The sequence below is a fragment of the Salvelinus namaycush genome, chromosome 5, assembly GCF_016432855.1.
Source record: "Salvelinus namaycush isolate Seneca chromosome 5, SaNama_1.0, whole genome shotgun sequence".
Classification (NCBI taxonomy): Eukaryota; Metazoa; Chordata; class Actinopteri; order Salmoniformes; family Salmonidae; genus Salvelinus; species Salvelinus namaycush.
The window spans coordinates 15,969,804-15,990,774 of NC_052311.1; the positions used below are offsets into that span (position 1 = coordinate 15,969,804).

The 20,971-nt window shown below is 44.2% G+C and overlaps 1 protein-coding gene across 5 annotated transcripts in view; it reads left to right on the forward strand.

The window, feature by feature from the left end:
• Window positions 1-20,971, forward strand: part of diaph2 (diaphanous-related formin 2) — a 700,846-nt gene that overhangs the window by 435,552 nt on the left and 244,323 nt on the right. For all 5 annotated transcript variants that reach the window (XM_038993651.1, XM_038993650.1, XM_038993653.1 and 2 more), the window contains one exon: window positions 9,591-9,720. In XM_038993651.1, the coding sequence (XP_038849579.1) occupies window positions 9,591-9,720 (130 nt within the window). The remainder of the gene's footprint in view (window positions 1-9,590; window positions 9,721-20,971) is intronic.

Below are 20,971 nucleotides of genomic sequence, written 5' to 3' on the forward strand. Positions count from 1 at the left end.
AGGGCTCAGTCAAGTTCTTCCACACCGATCTCGACAAACCATTTCTGTATGGACCTCACTTTGTGAGGAGTAGGAGTAGGAATTTAGCCCCACAGTGAATAATCTTTAGCTTAAAATCAACTACTGCCTCTTTCTCCGAACGGTTAAAGGGACCATCTGGGATAGGTACTCCAATCTACTGCTAAAACAGGAAAGGGCCTTCGGGGTTGGAAGCTCATACATGTCTAGAATGTCATTGTGTGCTGTATAGCGTTACGATTTCCCTTCATTGAAAATAAGGGGCCCACCCCGAACCATGAAAAGCAGCCCCAGACAATTTTTCCTCCTCCACCAAGCTTTATAGTTGGCACAATGCATTCGGGCAGGTAGCGTTTTCCTGGCATCCACCAAACTCAGATTCGTTCGTCGGACTGCCAGATGGTGAAGCGTTTCCACTGCTCCAGCCGACACTTGGCATTGCGCATGGTGATCTTAGGCTTGTGTGTGGCTGCTCGGACATGGAAACCCATTTTATCAATGCAATGGAAAAGGTCCATCAACATGTACGCTTTACCTCTTCTGTCCACCACTATATGTTCTCATAATGAATGTTATATAATGTAACCCAATGTAATATATTGTTACCTAAAGGGGTTCATATTTGTACAATTCTGAATTAAACTAGATATCTCTTGCTGAGACAATTGGTCTGCTGCAGTGTTCATGATGACTGAAACAAGAGACTTGGCAAGTGTGTTTGCTGACAATGTTCTTTCACTTTCTGAATGTGCTGTTCAGGGTGTTAAGGAAAAATGGTATTTTGTATTTACTTACGTCAAAATGTTTGAGGGTACTAGACGTAAGAGGCATTATTTGTTGTTCAAAGACCTAGCTGGTGCAAAGCCCTCAGTTGTTGTGGTGGTGATAGCTGTGGAAAGCACTAAACCTGCTGAGGTCGTCAGAGTAGACCAAGCATCTTTATGGAAATGGTGAAAGTCTTTAAAATGTATTATCTTTATGCATGTACTGTTGCTCACTGGTGTGCGTCTGTGTGTCTGTGTGTGTGTGTGTGTGTCTGTGTGTGAGCAGTGAATGGTAAACAACCCAGTGGCTGAGTGTGGGGTACAGCAGAACTTAGTTCTGTTTAAATTAGGAGAACACCATCAGGTTTCGGGTGCTGCTACATTCCCCCAGTGCCAAGCGGCTGGCCTTGTTTTGCTATCTACACTGGAGCGTTTCTGATGCCTTTCTTATTATAGGGGCAATCTGGGATTCAAACAACAACACATTGGGTATCCCAACACTTTTTCTGTAGACATTACAAAAAGTTGAGTAAATCAAGGGTTGGGTTGTGATGGGAACCACAGTGGAACTATGTTCATGAGGCATTTATAGGTTTTATATTTTTCAATAATCATTGGCTATACAATGAGTGTACATAAAGTTGAGATCAGCTGCTCTTTCCATGACATAGACCAGTGGTGTCACACTCCTTCCACAGAGGGCCGAGTGTCTGAGGGTTTTTGGTTTTTCCTTTCAATTAAGACCTAGACAACCAGGTGAGGGGAGTTCCTTACTAATTAGTGACCTTCATTCATCAATCAAATACAAGGATGCAGCGAAAGCCACAGCCACTCGGCCCTCTGTGGAATGATTATGACACGTGACATAGACTGACCAGGTGAATCAAAGTGAAAGTTATGTTCCCTTATTGATGTCACTTGTTAAATCCACTTCAATCATTGTAGATGAAGGGCAAGAGACAGGTTAAAGTCATATTTTTATTCCTTGAGACAATTGAGACATGGATTGTCTATGTGTGCCATTCAGAGGGTGAATGGCCAAGACAAAAGATTGGGTATGGTAGTAGGTGCCAGGTGCACCAGTTTGTATCAAGAATGGTCAACCTCCAAGAGGACATCCAGCCAACTTGACACAACTGTGGGAAGCATGAGCCAGCATCCCTGTGGAACGCTTTCTACACCCTGTATAGTCCATGCCTCGAGGAATTCAGGCTGTTCTGAGTGCAACTCAATATTAGGAAGGTGTTCTCATAGTTTTGTACACTCAGTGTACAGTATATAATTTATTGGAAAGTCAAAAGATTGGAGTACCTATCCCAGATGGTCCCTTTAACCGTTCGGAGAAAGAGGCAGTAGTTGATTTTAAGCTAAAGATTATTCACTGTGGGGCTAAATCCCTACTCCCATTGACTCAGGAAAGTGAAGATGTGGTCTATCTGAAAAGAAAACATGATGATTCATGTGAAAGAAAACTGAGGTTTCCCTGTGATCAGGAAAGTGTGTCACAATCCTTTATGAACAGTCAACACACACACATACACATGCGCGCAAGTACACACACGTGCACGAACATGCACACATACACACACGCGACATGTACACACACACACACTGCTGCCGTTCAAACCCCCCTCTTTGTATACAGTGCCTTCAGAACGTATTCATACCCCTCGACTTGACTTATTCCACATGTTGTTGTTACAGTCTGAATTCAAAACGGATTAAGTTGATCTTCACACAATACCCCATAATGACAAAGTGAAACCATAAAAAATATATTTTTTGCTAATTTATTGAAAATAAAATACAGAAATATCTCATTTACATAAGTAGTCATACCCCTCAGTCAATATTTTCTAGATGCACCTTTGGCAGCGATAACCAGTCTTTCTGGTTAAGTCTGAAAGAGTTTTCCACACCTGGATTATTTTCTCAATTATTCAAGCTTTGTCATATTGGTTGTTGATCATTGCTAGACAACCGTTTTCAGGTCTTGCCATAGATTTTCAAGTAGATTTAAGTCATAACTGTAACTCGGCACTCAGGAACATTCACTGTCTTGGTAAGAAACTCCAGTGTAGATTTGACCTTGTGTTTTAGGTTATTGTCCTGCTGAAAGATGAATTAATCTTCCAGTGTCTGTTGGAAAGCAGACTGAACCAAGTTTTCCTCTAGAATTTTTCCTGTGCTTAGCTCCATTCTGTTTATTTTTTATCCTGAAAAACTCCCCAGCCCTTAACGATTACAAGCATACACTACCCATAACATGATGCAGCCACCACTATACTTGAAAATATGGAGAGCGGTACTCAGTAATGTGTTGTATTAGATTTGTCCCAAACATAACACTTTGTATTCATGACAAAAAGTTGATTGATTTGCCACATTTTATGCAGTATTACTTTAGTGTTTTGTTGCAAACAGGATGCATGTTTTGGAATGTTTTTATTCTGTACAGGCTTCCTTCTTTTCACTCTGTCAATTAGGTTAGTATTGTGGAGTAACTGCAATTAAACTCTAACTGTTTTAAAGTCACAATGGTGAAATCGCTGAGTGGTTTCCTTCCTCTCTGGCAACTGAGTTAGGAATGACACATGTATCTTTGTAGTGACTGGGTGTATTGTTACACCATCCAAAGTGTAATTAATAACTTTACCATGCTCAAAGGGATATTCAATGTCTGCTTTGAATGTCTACTAATAGGGGCCCTTGGTAAACTTCCCTAGTCTTTGTAGTTGAATCTGTATTTGAAGTTCACTGCTCGACTGAAGAAACCTTTCAGAGATGTGTGGCACAGAGATGAGATAATCATTCAAAAATCATGTTAAACACTATTATTGCACACAGAGTGAGTCCATGCAACTTATTCTGTGACCTGTTAAGCAAATGTTTTCTCCTGAACATATTTAGGCTTGCCATAACACAGAAGTTGAAAATGTATTGACTTAAGACATTTGAGCTTTTAGTTGTTAAATAATTTTTTTTAAATCCACTTTGACATTATGGGGTATGTGTCTAGGCCAGTGACCAAAAATCTGAGTATAATCAATTTTAAATCCAGGCTGTAACACAACAAAATGTGGAAAAAGTCAAGGGGTTTGAATACTTTCTGAAGGCACTATATCAAGGAATATAAGGAAAGACCTCCCTGCCATTTTGTCCAAAGCATTGAGCCCAGGTATCGAAGGAGCCAGCGGGCTTTGATGAAAGGATCATTCAGGAGGAAACCATCTAATATTTATGATTTGATTATTGTTGCATTTCTTGCCAATGGTTTGAGATTCTTTCTGTGAGTTTGGAAAAGGCTTTGTCATTGGCGAGATTGCAGTTGAGACATGTCCCTCTGTATGTTTGCCTTCGTAACCAATCTCTCTGGGAGGTACTGGGAGTGATTTATTTAATGGATGCTGGAACACAGTGCCATTTCAAATTAATACATGTTTGGAGAAAGGATGCTTTTCCCCCAGTGTACCATGCAAGCTCCTCTCTTTGATAAATAGATAAAAACCGCAGTAGAGCAATTGCTGAATTATTCTTTCATAATGGATAAATCAATCCACCCCCACCCAGCTTTTCCAGTTTGGGCTTTCGTCGCAATTAATTCTTACCTGGGAACAATTGCAGTATAATCCCGCGGAAGCCCCCTCCACCTTGAAAAGGATACAAAGGCCTTATCCAGGATAAATACTTTATTGATCACTCAGAGCCCTTTGAATAGGTGATTATCTTAATACGGGGGCCATTGTTTGCATAGCACCATGATAGATGATTCCCCTCACCATGCATATCTTTCCAAGTAATCCGTGATTGTTAGAGCTAGGACGACATTGGTGGCTGCACAAAGTAGGACTGAGATGAGGGGACCGACTGCTATCAACCTATCAACAGATTGGAAAAAACAGAGAAGTCAAGAGAAGATAACTGAAGAGACGACAAAGAGGAGAGAGGGGTGGCGACAGGAAGGATAGAGGGGTGGCGACGGAGAGGGTAGAGGGGTGGCGACGGAGGATAGAGGGGTGGCGACGGAGAGGGTAGAGGGGTGGCGACGGAGGATAGAGGGGTGGCGACGGAGAGGATAGAGGGGTGGCGACGGAGAGGGTAGAGGGGTGGCGACGGAGAGGGTAGAGGGGTGGCGACAGGGAGGATAGAGGGGTGGCGACGGAGAGGATAGAGGGGTGGCGTCGGAGAGGATAGAGGGGTGGCGACAGAGAGGATAGAGGGGTGGCGACGGGGAGGATAGAGGGGTGGCGTCGGAGAGGATAGAGGGGTGGCGACGGAGAGGGTAGAGGGGTGGCGACGGAGAGGGTAGAGGGGTGGCGACGGAGAGGGTAGAGGGGTGGCGACGGAGAGGATAGAGGGGTGGCGACGGAGAGGATAGAGGGGTGGCGACGGAGAGGATAGAGGGGTGGCGACGGAGAGGATAGAGGGGTGGCGACGGAGAGGATAGAGGGGTGGCGACGGAGAGGATAGAGGGGTGGCGACGGAGAGGATAGAGGGGTGGCGACGGAGAGGATAGAGGGGTGGCGACGGAGAGGATAGAAGGTTGGGGACGGAGAGAAGAGAGGGGTGGCGACGGAGAGAAGAGAGGGGTGGCGACGGAGAGAAGAGAGGGGTGGCGACGGAGAGAAGAGAGGGGTGGCGACGGAGAGAAGAGATGGGTGGCGACGGAGAGGATAGAGGGGTGGCGACGGAGAGGATAGAGGGGTGGCGACGGAGAGGATAGAGGGGTGGCGACGGAGAGGATAGAGGGGTGGCGACGGAGAGGATAGAGGGGTGGCGACGGAGAGGATAGAGGGGTGGCGACGGAGAGGATAGAAGGTTGGGGACGGAGAGAAGAGAGGGGTGGCGACGGAGAGAAGAGAGGGGTGGCGACGGAGAGAAGAGAGGGGTGGCGACGGAGAGAAGAGAGGGGTGGCGACGGAGAGAAGAGATGGGTGGCGACGGAGAGGATAGAGGGGTGGCGACGGAGAGGATAGAGGGGTGGCGACGGAGAGGATAGAGGGATGGCGACGGAGAGGATAGAGGGGTGGCGACGGAGAGGATAGAGGGGTGGCGACGGAGAGAAGAGAGGGGTGGCGACGGAGAGAAGAGAGGGGTGGCGACGGAGAGAAGAGAGGGGTGGCGACGGAGAGAAGAGATGGGTGGCGACGGAGAGGATAGAGGGGTGGCGACGGAGAGGATAGAGGGGTGGCGACGGAGAGGATAGAGGGGTGGCGACGGAGAGGATAGAGGGGTGGCGACGGAGAGGATAGAGGGGTGGCGACGGAGAGGATAGAGGGGTGGCGACGGAGAGGATAGAGGGGTGGCGACGGAGAGGATAGAGGGGTGGCGACGGAGAGGATAGAGGGGTGGCGACGGAGAGGATAGAGGGGTGGCGACGGAGAGGATAGAGGGGTGGCGACGGAGAGGATAGAGGGGTGGCGACGGAGAGGATAGAGGGGTGGCGACGGAGAGGATAGAGGGGTGGCGACGGAGAGAAGAGATGGGTGGCGACGGAGAGAAGAGATGGGTGGCGACGGAGAGAAGAGATGGGTGGCGACGGAGAGAAGAGATGGGTGGCGACGGAGAGAAGAGATGGGTGGCGACATAGAGAATAGAGGGGGAGGATAGAGGGGTGGCGACGGAGAGGATAGAGGGATGGCGACATAGAGGATAGAGGGATGGTGACAGAGAGGATAGAGGGATGGTGACAGAGAGGATAGAGGGATTAAGACGGACAGGATAGAAGGATGGTGACGGAGAGAAGAGAGGGATGGTGACAGAAAGGATAGAGGGATGGTGACAGAGAGGATAGAGGGATGGTGACAGAGAGGATAGAGGGATGGTGACAGAGAGGATAGAGGGATGGTGACAGAGAGGATAGAGGGATGGTGACAGAGAGGATAGAGGGATGGTGACAGAGAGGATAGAGGGATGGTGACAGAAAGGATAGAGGGATGCTGACAGAGAGGATAGAGGGATGGTGACAGAGAGGATAGAGGGATGGTGACAGAGAGGATAGAGGGATGGTGACGGAGAGGATAGAGGGATGGTGACGGAGAGGATAGAGGGATGGTGACGGAGAGGATAGAGGGATGGTGTGCTTCAACAGGAAGTTCCTGGATAACAAGTGCCTTGTGCTCTTAGCAGGTGTTTAATTGAGTCTGGTGGGGTTAAATTGCTGCTTTATACGGCGATATGGCCAGATATGTGACCATGGGAAACGGTGCTGATGGTGATGCTCATCATGATAATCCTATGGCTATTGGAGCAGAAGCATAATGTCCTGTTGCATTAACACTCGTTACCATTAAACTATCAGTGACAATGTGTGTGCCCTTTCATCACAGCCTAACGCGTCAGCATGCGAACTGAACCACATGCTTGGTCTGTTGTAATCATGTAATTGTCTATGTCCTAGAGAGTGGTCAATTGTATTATGTGTAATCAACTGCTCACCCTCCCTTTGAAATCTTCCCCTGATAGGGGCACGGGGTGGGAATGTTGCCAATGACTTTTGTTAATCTTCCAACAGCCCTATTCCACATCTGCTGCTGTTTATTGTCCTAAAATGGACACCATAATGCATTCTGTTGTGAATGAGGATTTTAAATAGTACATTGTCAATGATAAGTATACAGTAAGAGTATTCTTGATCATTCTTAAGACAAAGCAGAATGGAAAATATACATTGGAATATGAATGGATTTCTTCTCTCTGATATGATCATGTGGTTTCCTGTTGTCTTAGTCAACTGCTGGCTCCCCCACACATCAAGATAATGTAACCTTACAAGACATTTGTTCCCAGGGAGGTCTGCCAGAATCTTGAGAGTTTGGCATGGCTCTGTGAGGTTAATAATAGAAGCCATCTTGTTGTGTTTTTTTCTCTCTCTCTTCTCCCCTCAAACCAGCCATCCTGAAGTCAAGTCTTGACAGAAAACAATCTGTTTGAGCCGGCGAGGGCGAGGGGGGTCAGCCAGCACCGGTGCCCCTGCCTAATGCAGCCCACCAGCCCCTGTCCTCTCCCTCCAATCTCTGTGAGGGAGGGAGAGAGGGAACAGAAAAAAGGAGGAAGAGTTAGGGATTGCAGTCTGGTCGACTACCTCTGTGGGGTTTCATTCATTTAGAGCCGTACTATACCACTACATTATCTCTTTTGAATTCCTTTTCAATGTCTTTGTGCTCGAGATTCGTGAAAAGGTTATCTACGGTTTTTTACATCTTCGGGACAGAAAAGGTGGTGTAAGAATGATATATGTTTGGGGGAGGTTGACACACAGGTCCAATGTAATGAATAGATGTAATTAAAGTGAAAGTTGCCTATTAATTAACTTGAGTAAATAAGTAAAAAGGGTGAATAAATAACCTGTTTTCCAGCGCCAAAGTCATAGTTATTTTTATTGACACAGCTATTTATTAAGGAGTTGCTAAAACACCTTGCAGCACTGCGCTGACATGTGGATGTATGATTCAATGCTGCTGAGATGCACGACAGATGTTACTCAGTGGGAAATCCCCCAACTCCGCCTCCCCAGTCCTGCTGAAATATTTAGATTTAAAGTACACATATATTATATTCATGGCTAAATACTGTGGTTTGATCCAATAGTTGTAAGATTCTGTAACACTTTACCGTAAGTAATTTGCCTTAAAAGCTTTACTTAAGTTACCCTAATGTAACTACACAGAAATAACTGTAGAAACAACATTTTATTTACACATAGTTACATAGTTGCCGCTTTATTGACCAATTTCTCTGTCATCCTATGTGTGAATGGACAAATGAACTGAAATCTAGGTAAACAGCAGCGTAGTCCGTCTGGCATGTTTGACATTCTTTATTTTGAAGTGCCGACCCACACTTAATAAAGCCAATGTGATTTACTGGAGAAGGTGGTATAGCTCTCCTATTTTGAAAGAAATGCATTTTCCAAAGTCATTCAGTCTGCCCCCAAAGAAGAGTGAGGGGAAAATTAAATGTACTCTGGTAGAGAGAGGGAACCGAGCAAGGAAATGCTTGTAGGGATGAATGCATCAATGAGCCAATTGCTCTAAAATTGGACAGGGTTTTAAGAGAGGGAGAGGGGAGGAAAGGGATTTGGCTTGCCCCTGCTCTCCAGCCCAAACGCCTCATTGAAAGGTCATGTAGGATCTCTGAAAGGCTTGTGCAGTTGTCTCTAAGGCACCACAATGGAGAATATGCTCCTAGCAGCCACTCTACTGGCCTTTTTCTCTCCAATTGTATTAGTCTAGTCTAGCACATTCACTTTTCCTTTCTCAAAGCTTTGTATTTGTTTTATCCAGTTCTGTTTGATATGTATGTTTTACTGATATGTGCTTTTAGTGTTGTCTACTCAATGCATGGGCGTATGTTCCTTTATGCATATTTATCACAATGCCTCTCAGCCCATCATATCACTAAACATGTATGTGACCACTAACAAACTGAACTATACAATGCATCTTTATCTGCCACTGTCATATGGCAAAAGCAAAGAAGGCTAAAGGCAGTTCCTGAAAGACTGAATGAAAGAGAGCTGAACGTTTACACATGCCCCCCTCCCCCAACAGCTCACTGTATGGTTATGTATGGTTGGTTGTTTCATGCAGATCCGTTATTGTTGTGGCCTTTTCTAACATTCAAAGAACATTCTGTCCCTGCGTGGCTCAGTTGGTAAGAGCATGGCGCTAGAAATGCCAGGGTCGTGGGTTGGAGGTCATCTATACTAAAATGTATGCACTCACTGTTGTCAGTCGCTTTGGGCTTTTGCTAAATGGTAAGAACAACTAATGCTGTGACTCACCCATGACTTCACCTCTCTCTCAGCTTCGAGACACTAAGTCGGCCGACCAAAACACAACGCTGCTCCACTTCCTGGCTGAGAAGTGTGAAGAGAAGTACCCGGAGATCCTGAGGTTCCCTGAAGAGCTGCAGCATGTGGAGAGTGCTAGCAAAGGTAAGCCAGTCCGTCCTCTTTAAATAACGGTTGACCATGTCCTTATATGGACACTGTATCACTGGTTGAACCATAGTTCTACACAGACACTCCTGAGGCATTAACAGTAGCTTATATTCTGATGTGAGAGATGGATGTACAACATACTGCAAAGTCAGAGAGTAATTAAAACTTGTTGTTTTCTGCTAAGGTCATACTTGCATGTTTTGAATCGCTCAACATGCTGTTATTGGACCTTGCAGACAGTAAACTATATATTCAACAAACAAGATTTATTCCTCCCCGGAAATATCTGCCTCTTGAAATTGGACGCTCTCACAGGAAATCACAAAAGATTTTCGACAAACATGCAATTTACTCCACACCTGCAATCATTCTAGGTGTTATGTCACCTTTACCAATTTACTGCCATGTTTCATTTCCTCATCTTCTTGTTTTGACCCCCCTGCATTGTGTTTTGTTAGTAACCAATAGAAATCTCTCGACAAGCCCAAATATTATAGCTGTGTCTTCCTTGGCTCCTTTTCAATTAAGAAAGCTGTTGATTACAACTATGATGTTATTTGCTTGTGTTTTCATCAAAGTATTTTGTTCACCTTCTCCCCCACCAGTATCCTCGCTATAAACCCGGTTAAATCAAATTGTAATTGACCGATGGTATTTGCTTTGTCTCGGCTTTATAACATTGATCCAGAGTTATCCGACTTGTTTTTAAACACTTCTTTTGGTAGCTAGAGCTTAAACCAGGAGGCTTCGAGGCATTTTACAGCTTGATTTAGACACGCCCATGTGTTATAGAGTGACGCAAGAGATTAGGCCCAACAAGGTTAAGATACTTTAATTAGGTCTGCTGCATCCGATGGAATAAAACGTCCTAATGGCCAGAGAGACCCTCTTAATCCATTAAAATGGCGCCGGAAGTAATGGCAGCAGTTTTACGAGCGCCCAACCAATTGTGTTTTTTTTTGCGTTATTTGTAACTTATTTTGTACATAATGTTTCTGCAACCGTATCTTACGGCAAAAAAGAGCTTCTGGATATCAGGACAGCGATCACTCACCTTGGATTAGACACATTTTCTCTTCAACAAGCAGGACACACAGGACATACTCTGAACACCCGACAAGGCCAACATCCCCGTTGTTGGCAAGAGGAGGAGACGCAGGTACAGAGGACACAGAGCAGGGTGCCTTGTAAGGCGAGTGGGAAAGCTGCCGTTACCGTCAATATTACTCGCCAACGTACGATCACGAATATCCAACCAACGGGACATCAAAAACTGTAAAATATTATGTTTCACGGAATCGTGGCTAGTTGATGACATGGATATTCAGCTAGCGGGATATACGCTGCACCGGCAAGATAGAACAAGGGGGGGCGGTCTGTGCATGTTTGTAAACAACAGCTGGTGCACGAAATCTAAGGAAGTCTCTAGATTTTGCTCGCCTAAAGTAGAGTATCTTGTGATAAAGTTCAGACCACACTATTTGCCTAGAGAGTTTTCAGCTATACTTTTCGTGGCTGTTTATTTACCACCACAGACGGATTCTGGCACTAAGACCGCACTCAGTCAGCTGTATAGGGAAATAAGCAAACAGCTCCTAGTGTCCGGAGACTTTAATGCAGGGAAACTTAAATCAGTTCTACGTCATTTCTATCGACATGTTAAATGTGCAACCAGAGGAAAAAAATTCTAGATCACCTGTACTCCACACACAGAGACGTGTACAAGCTCTCCCTCGCCCTCCATTTGGTAAATCCGACCACAATTCTATCCTCCTGATTCCTGCTTACAAGCTAAAATTAAAGCAGGAAGCACCCGTGACTCGGTCTATAAAAAAGTGATCAGGTGAAGCAGATGCTAAACTACAGGACGGTTTTCCTGTCACAGACTGGAACATGTTCCGGGATTCTTCCGATGGCATTGAGGAGTACACCTCATCAGTCACTGGCTTTATCAATAAGTGCATCGAGGACGTCGTCCCCACAGTGACTGTACGTACATACCCCAACCAGAATCCATGGAGTACAGGCAACAGGTTGTTTTTGGTGTCCTTTGACAGCTCTTTGGTCTTGGCCATAGTGGAGTTTGAAGTGTGACTGTTTGAGGTTGTGGACAGGTGTCTTTTATACTGATAACAAGTTCAAACAGGTGCCATTAATACAGGTAACGAGTGGAGGACAGAGGAGCCTCTTAAAGAAGAAGTTACAGGTCTGTGAGAGCCAGAAATCTTGCTTGTTTGTAGGTGACCAAATACTTATTTTCCACCATAATTTGCAAATTAATTAATTAAAAATCCTACAATGTGATTTTCTGGATTTTTTTTTTTCTCATTTTGTCTGTCATAGTTGAAGTGTACCTATGATTAAAATTACAGGCGTCTCTCATCTTTTTAAGTGGGAGAACTTGCACAATTGGTGGCTGACTAAATACTTTTTTGCCCCACTGTACATACTACCTCAATTGGCCCGACCATCCAGTGCCCCCGCACATTGGCTAAACGGGCTATGTGCACTGTGTCCCGCAACCCGCAACCCACCACCCGCCAACCCCTCTTTTACGCTACTGCTACTCTCTGTTCATCATCTATGCATAGTCACTTTAACCATATCAACATGTACGTACTACCTCAATCAGCCCGGTGCCTGTATATAGCCTCGCTACTGTTATATCCTCGCTACTTTATATAGCCTCGCTACTGTTATTTTACACTGTCTTTTTTACTGTTGTTTTTATTTCTTTACTTACCTATTGTTCACCTAATACCTATTTTGCACTGTTGGTTAGAGCCTGTAAGTAAGCATTTCACTGTAAGGTCTACTACACCTGTTGTATTTGGCGCACGTGACAAATAAACTTTGATTGTTGTAGAAATCTGGAATATTCTTCTGTTCAGGAAGAGGGCCCCGGCAGATTCAATATGGATGGTGTCTGGCAGCAGTTTCAGTGGCCAATGGGAGGACTTTAATAGAGCACAAGGGATTTGTATGCGTTCTGAGATGACCACCAGGAAAGGTTAACAGGCCGGATGGGAGGCATGGTGTGGATGACAGGACAGAACGGTGGCTTTATTGCACTAGGCATTATTGTCTATCTGCCATTGTGGATTGGCGTTGAGAATAAGAGAACATGGCTGCCATTTGTGGTGCGGAAGTGGTGTATTTACAGCTCAAGTGGCGTAATTACCTCAAGAGTAGACATGCTACATTGTTCCCACCTTTGAATTAAGTTATTTATCTGACACGTATGAAAGTTAGTCTCCCTAGGCAATCTGGCACGTAAGCATTTGCCGCCTCATTGTGTCTGGGAATAGACTTGTTTGTCTGACTGCCTGTCAATAAGTTCATTTCATTCTCAAGTATTTGGTGGAGAATCCCCAGAGGCGTATTTACTTTGTTAGTTTCCTATTTGGTTATTTAATCGAATTCCCGCTAATTATGTGCTCGACTGACACAGCGAGGCAGCTATTGTTGAAGTGGACCAGAACCAGCCTTCATTATGGATATAGATGGATTAGTGTACGGCTCAAACTGTCAACGTGTATCAACTCATTCAAGTCCTTTCAGGGACAATCAATTATTGTACATGCTTGTTAGTTCAATTGGGTGAGACTGATAAGCCATTGGTTGACTCAATTCATTATGGCAAACACCAGTGGACAACACAGACATAACACCAAGGAGAAGGCTATATGGGATATAAAGCTGTTTACCTCACAGTGCTTTCCGTAGCCCCTGTATTTTAATTATAGGTCAAACGTGATATACAACACGATAACATTATTATCCATGGACATTTTGGGGTAAAACCAAGAAAACTAGCCATTTAAAGGCCCAGTACAGTCAAAAATGTGATTTCCATGTGTTATATATATTTTATTTCTACACGGAGGTTGGAATAATACTATGAAATTGTGAAAATTATGATAATACCCTTTTAGTGTAAGAGCTGTTTGAAAAGACCGCCTGAAATTTCTGCCTGTTTTGGTGGGGTGGAGTTTTGGCCTGCCTGGTGACATCAACATGTGGTAATTTAGTTAATTTACTGATACGAAAGAGAGAATCAAATCCTCTCTGCCAATAACAGCTACACTGAACAAAAATATAAACACAACATGTTGGTCCCATGTTTCAAGAGCTAAAATAAAAGATGCCAGAAATGTACCTTCCATAAACACAAAAAGCCTATTTCTCTCAAATGTTGCGCACAAATTTGTTTACATCCCTGTTATTGAGCATATCTCCTTTTCCAAGATAATCCATCCACCTAACAGATGTGGCATATCAAGAAGTGGATTAAACAGCATGATCATTACACAGGTGCAGCTTGTGCTGGGGAGACTAAAAGGCCACTCTAAAATTTGCAGTTTTGCCACACAACACAATGCCACAGATGTCTCAAGTTTTGAGGGAGAATGCAATTGACATGCTGACTGCAGGAATGTCCAGAGCTGTTGCCTGGTGGACATTACATTTTCATTTCTCTACCACCATTAGAGAATTTGTCAGTACCTCCAACTGGCCTCACAAACGCAGACCACGTATAACCACGCCAGCTCAGGACCTCCACCACTGGCTTCTTCAGCTGCGGGATTGTCTGAGACCAGCCACCCGGACTGCTGAAACTGTGGGTTTGCACAACAAAATAATTTCTGCACAAACTGTCAGAAACAGTCTCAGGGAAGATCATCTGCATGCTTGTCATCCTCACCAGTGTCTTGACCTGACTGAAGTTCTGCGTCGTACCGACTTCAGTTGGCAAATTCTCACCTTCGATAGCCACTGGCACGGATGAATCCCAGTTTCAACTGTACCAGGAATATGGCAGAGATTGTGTATGGTGTCGTGTGTGCGAGTGGTTTGCTGATGTCAATGTTCTGAACAGATTGCCTCATGGTGGACAACGAACACAATTTCATTTTATTGATGGCAATTTGATAATGCACAACCCCATGTCACAAGGATCTGTACAAAATTCCTGGAAACTGAATATGTTCCAGTTCTTCCATGGCCTGAATACTCACCAGACATGTCAACCATTGAGCATGTTTGAGATGCTCTGAAACGACATGTGCGACAGCTTGTTCCAGTTCCCACCAGTATCCAGCAACTTCGCACAGCCATTGAAGGGGAGTGGGACAACATTCCACAGGCCACAATCAACAGCCTGATCAACGCTATGCAGAAGAGATGAGGCGCTGCATGAGACAAATGGTGGTCACACCAGATACTGACTGGTTTTCTGATCCACGCCCCTACTTTGTTTTTAAGGTATTCATGAATTAGGGCCTAATTCATTTATTTCAATTGACTGATTTCCTTATATGAACTGTAACTCAGTAAAATATTTGAAATTGTTGCATGTTGCGTTTATATTTTGGTTCAGTGCAGTTTTCAGTTTTCCCTTCCCCACTCAAACCACACCCAGACAGTCCTAGCGAAATTGCTTGAGAAATCACAGGAAGGTACTTAATTGCTACACATACATTATTTGATATTGATATAAAACATTGGACCTTTAAGAGCAGATGATTCCATAGTGAGAGAGACAGAAATAATTTGATTTGGAAATATATTTTGTTATTGTGCCTATTGGTCAGCCAGACAGCATTGGTTTGAATCATGAAGTGATGCGTTTCTTCAGTTTTGACAGAAGTCCACCTCCAGAGGTGAAGCCAAAAGGAATTAGATGATTGAGTCACCCACTCTAACAAAAAATGCACCGTCTCTCACTCCAACAAGAAACATGACACAATGATCTTTGTTTTAAAAGACAATTCTTAGTGTCTTCTCATGTTCCTTTTCCCCGTACCAACGAGAGACCTCTTTGGTCACCAGCGCTCAAGTTTTATTCTGTTGTTTTCGGTGCTTTTAAGGGCCGTTTGAGATGCCGGAGAGGACCAAAACAAAGAAGCTCAAATCGCAGCTGTCTAGCCTCACTAAAGCTCATTTAATCAGAGAACACTTTGAGGCTGGAACACAAGGCTGGAACACCAAGATGGCTGGGCCACGCGTTAGCTTGATTCGAGTCTGGAGGAGCTTTAACACTCATGTAGAACAACGGGGCCCATCTGAATAATTTATAGACTATCTTCCAGATCCTTTACAAGGCTTTTTGGTCTCCTGTCAGGTAAATTGGTAGAAGAACATGGGAAAAAGATTGCTTCCTTAACTGGGTACACTGTTCACCCTAACCCCGAGCAATATCTAGTTGTCATCTCTCATTCTCCTCTCTGTTAGGCATCTCTCTCTCCTTCATCGCTACAGTGCATTAGAGCCACTTTGTTTCCTCGTCTCCACTAAAATAACTTTCTAGTTTCTCCTTTTGTTATTATTTTTCTACTTGGCCCATGGCCGGCAGCATGCTGGAATGGAAATGTGTATCTAGGATTCCACTTCCTCTCCCTTTATCCCCCATCACTTCCTCTCATTTTATCCCCCATCACGTCATCTCTCTTTATCCCCATCACCACCTCCTCTTTTATCACTGTCTCCCCCATCACTTCCTCTCTCTTTATCACCGACTCCCCATCACTTTCTCTCTCTTTATTCCTGTCTCCCCCATCACTTCCTCTCTCTTTATCCCCATCTCCCCCATCACTTCCTCTCTCTTTATCCCCATCTCCCCCATCACTTCCTCTCTCTTTATCCCCATCTCCCCCATCACTTCCTCTCTCTTTATCCCCATCTCCCCCATCACTTCATCTCTCTTTATCCCATCTCCCCCATCACTTCCTCTCTCTTTATCCCATCTCCCCCATCACTTCCTCTCTCTTTATCCCCATCTCCCCCATCACTTCCTCTCTCTTTATCCCCATCTCCCCCATCACTTCATCTCTCTTTATCCCCATCTCCCCCATCACTTCATCTCTCTTTATCACCGACTCCCCATCACTTTCTCTCTCTCACCGACTCCCCATCACTTCATCTCTCTTTATCCCTGTCTCCCCATCACTTCCTGTCTCTTTATCCCTGTCTCTCCATCACTTTCTCTCTCTTTATCACCGACTCCCCATCACTTTCTCTCTCTTTATCCCCATCTCCCCATCACTTCATATCTCTTTATCCCCATCACATCCTCTCTTTTTATCCCTGTATCCCCATCACTTCCTCTCTCTTCAACCCCGTCTCCCCCATCACTTCCTCTCTCTTCAACCCCGTCTCCCCTCTCGTTATCACCGACTGCCAATCACTTCCTCTCTCTTTACCCCCGTCTCACCCATCTCTCCTCTCTCTTTATCCCCGTCTCCCCATCACTTCCTCTCTCTTTAGCCCTGTCTCCCCATCACTTCCTGTCTCTTTATCCCCGTCTCAGCATCACTTCCTGTCTCTTTATCCCCGTCTCCCCCATCACTTCATCTCTCTTTATCCCCGTCTCCCCATCACTTCCTCTCTCTTTAGCCCTGTCTCCCCATCACTTCCTGTCTCTTTATCCCCGTCTCCGCATCACTTCCTGTCTCTTTATCCCCGTCTCCCCATCACTTCCTGTCTCTTTATCCCCGTCTCCGCATCACTTCCTGTCTCTTTATCCCCGTCTCCCCATCACTTCCTGTCTCTTTATCCCCGTCTCCGCATCACTTCCTGTCTCTTTATCCCCGTCTCCCCATCACTTCCTCTCTCTTTAGCCCTGTCTCCCCATCACTTCCTCTCTCTTTATCCCCATCTCCCCATCACTTCCTCCATCTTTATCCCTGTCTTCCCCATTACTTCCCGTATCTTTATCCCTGTCTCCCCCATCACTTCCTCTCTCTTTATCCCCGTCTCCCCATCACGTTCTCTCTATATCCCCGTCTCCCCATCACTTTCTCTCTATATCCCCGTCTCCCCATCACTTTCTCTCTATATCCCCGTCTCCACCATCACTTTCTCTCTGTGCCACCCAACTTACCTTCTGACAAGCTATTACAAATTTAACCTCCCCCTGCCTGTCCCACCACCACTACAACTTGGAAAATGTTGTTGTGTGTTGAATCATTATTTGACTCCTTATTTTCAGCTGAAGTAGACCCCTCGCCTCTGTGGTGACTACCACCACCCTCTGTTGTGATCTGTAGCTGAGGTGAGGCCAGGTGACCTAGTCAACCTGTACAGCCAGAGGCCCTGAGCCTGCAAATTTCTGCTTGTTGCATCAAGGGCCGTGGGGGAAAACGGGGGTTGGCTGGTCAGAAGGTGGGGGGTGTGGTGAGGAGGAGGGGGTTCAAACATTAGAATAATCACAAGCTCATCTACAAACGGCTGGAGCCTGCACACTTAATATACCTGATTGAAAAGAGCAATCAGTTCCGGCTGATTTCCCTGAGAAAGGCTTTTTGTCAGTTCCTTTCCCTTGATTGCCCACTCCAGAGGGACTCTCTCTCCCCAAGTCTCTAACATCTACTGCTCCTCAGAGAGAGAAGAAAAAATTGAGAGAAAAGAGTGAGAGAGAAAAGAGAGAGAGACAGGCCTTTGTCTGCTCTATTGCAGGCTGAGCCTCCCTTAAGCACATTATACTGCATTTTCCCAACTGCTTCACTTCATGTTAATTGCCTTATATTGTTTCTATTTAATGTTATGCTTCTGTCATGACAAGTTCAAATCGAAAGAAAGATAATTGCTAATCAATGAAAACTGGATCCTTGTACAATTCACTCCGGGTCGAGTGGCGTACTTTGGCATTTGCTGGCAATCATTAATGTTATTCAATAAGATGCCCTTTTAATAATTTTCACTTCGTTTGATTGTATTACTTTCTTTTGCAGAATATTATTTTCATTCTGATTCATTCCTTATAAAATATTAGCGAAATCAATGTTATGTTTATCTATAGTTGGTGTATTATAGAAATTAGTCGATAAATCCACTTGCCTTCAGAACCAAAATGGACGCCTTGACTGAAATCTCAGTAGCATTTCCTGTAGAGCGGTATAAAAGACATCTGGTTTTCTGAGTCATAGCGTCGTCATAGAGTTGTGTGGATGCACAACTTAATTACACATGCAACCCTGCATGCTTGTGAATTATAAATGCAACACGCTAACGAGATGATAGATCTGCATGTGGACTCCCAGCAGGTCGTCTACTCTCCCCTTCCTTGACACACATGATAGCATCTCTTATTACCTCAGAAGCTGTCTTCCTATAGGGAGTAGCTTTTGAGGCAGGTAGAGGTCAGTGATAACTGGAGCCCGGCCCAGCACACACAGTTGTCCTCGCAGGAGACTCTTCTCTCTATGGACTCGCCCATCATCAATGGCACACCTGCCTCAAGGTCACTGCTAATTAGAAGCCAGATGTTTACCCAGAGAGACTCACAGGGGCATGGAATTTGCTGAGTCTCAAGGAGGGCCTGGGACAAGCGGACTGATGACCATGAGGACTGACATTGTGGGGTTGTTGTGCTGTTTTTACATGAATTCCCTATTCTTACACACTTTTATTTTGTATAGACTATGTACTTGTTTCAGCCCAGAAGTTAGGCAAGTGGACCATTAACCAGAAGGTTGCTAATTTGAAACAGGGGCTGGCAACTGGCAACCAAAAGGCTGCTAGTCATGTCACTTAACGCCTCCATGTTCCAAATGTATGGCATGTGTCTGTGTTGTCTCAGGCAGCAGAGCAACATAATCACAATCTCAGATGGACCTATAATGTCTTATTATATTCATTGAGGTTGAGTTGGCATGTCAGTAGTTTTGAGATGAAATAATATCACTGTAGCATGCTTTCGTGTATTCCAGGTGCACACTCATATTGGTTTGATGGAGCGGGTTGTGAACCGAAAACTTGAAAATTAATGGAAGTGATCATCTGATTTATTATCTTACCCTCTAAAAAATAATGCTAATCTTTTGAGCTTGTCCAACATATTTATCCCATTCTTACAATGTCCCCTCAGAATTATTGTTATACACTCTCTCTACAAGCCTACTAGATAGATTTGTTGTGGTTAGGTATTGTGTAGTAACTGCCTATGACAGTAACTCTTGAGTAAGGAACCGCCGACATAAACCTCCCGACGAACAGTTATTGAGACCCTTGTAACGTCTGGCAGCTACAGTATATGTATTTGGTGCTGTTTTTCATTGACTATCCCCTCTAATGTAGCAAATTGGATGGGTAAGGTGATAAACTTGATGTTTTATAGCTTTATGTCCATTGACCTTCTGTCAACAGTGATGCATACTACCGTGCTCCGATCATGCAAATTCGAGCACATGAGGGTCGGAGTATGAGTCCAAATCAAAGTATGCGAAACGGAGCACGAAGGACACTTCTAGAATGTGTACTCTGTTTGCAAGCTTCAACTGAAAGTATGCAAAGAAATATGACGCAACCACGTATAGAATGAGGAAACATTTATTGAAGTCAAGGGCAGCCATTATTTGAGCTGAAGCGAGAGATAATACACTCCGACTTCGGAAGGAGAAATTGTCTATTAACATTTCACATGTTGCCTGACTACAATATTGTATCTTGATACGTTAATACATCTCGCATAATATTCGTTTTATGATATGTTTGCCTGTTAAACTATCTGATTAGCTACATTATTACGATTCACATATAGCTAGCTGATAGTTATGAAGTAAATCTGTTTCTTTGTGTATATTTTGTTTTGTCTCTATTGCCATTGTTGTCCTGGCTGGAAGACGGTTCAGTGAATGGGTAAATCCATAGTAAGTGAATAGGGCTAACTGGCTAGCTAGCTTGCCATGAAGAATTGGTAGATACGCACGGAAAATGTACGTTTACCTTGCATAATATTAGTTTTAGGTCATTTTTGCCTGTTTAACTAGCTGGCTAGCTAGATTATTACGATTTACATACAGTGCATTTGGAAAGTATACAGACCCCTTTACTTTTTCAACATTTTGTTATGTTACAGCCTTATTCTCATCAATCTACACACAATACCCCATTATGACAAAGCAAAAACGGGTTACTAGAAATTGTATTAAAAATAAAAGACAGAAATGCCTTATTTACATACAGTTGAAGTCGGAAGTTTACATGCACCTTAGCCAAATGCATTTAAACTCAGTTTTTCACAATTCCTGACATTTAATCCTAGAAAACATTCCCTGTCTTAGGTCAGTTAGGATCACCACTTTATTTTAAGAATGTGAAATGTCAGAATAATAGTAGAGAGAGTGATTTATTTATCACATTCCCAGTGGATCAGAAGTTTACATACACTCAATTAGTATTTGGTAGCATTGCCTTTAAATTGTTTAACTTGGGTCAAACGTTTCGGGTAGCCTTCCACAAGCTT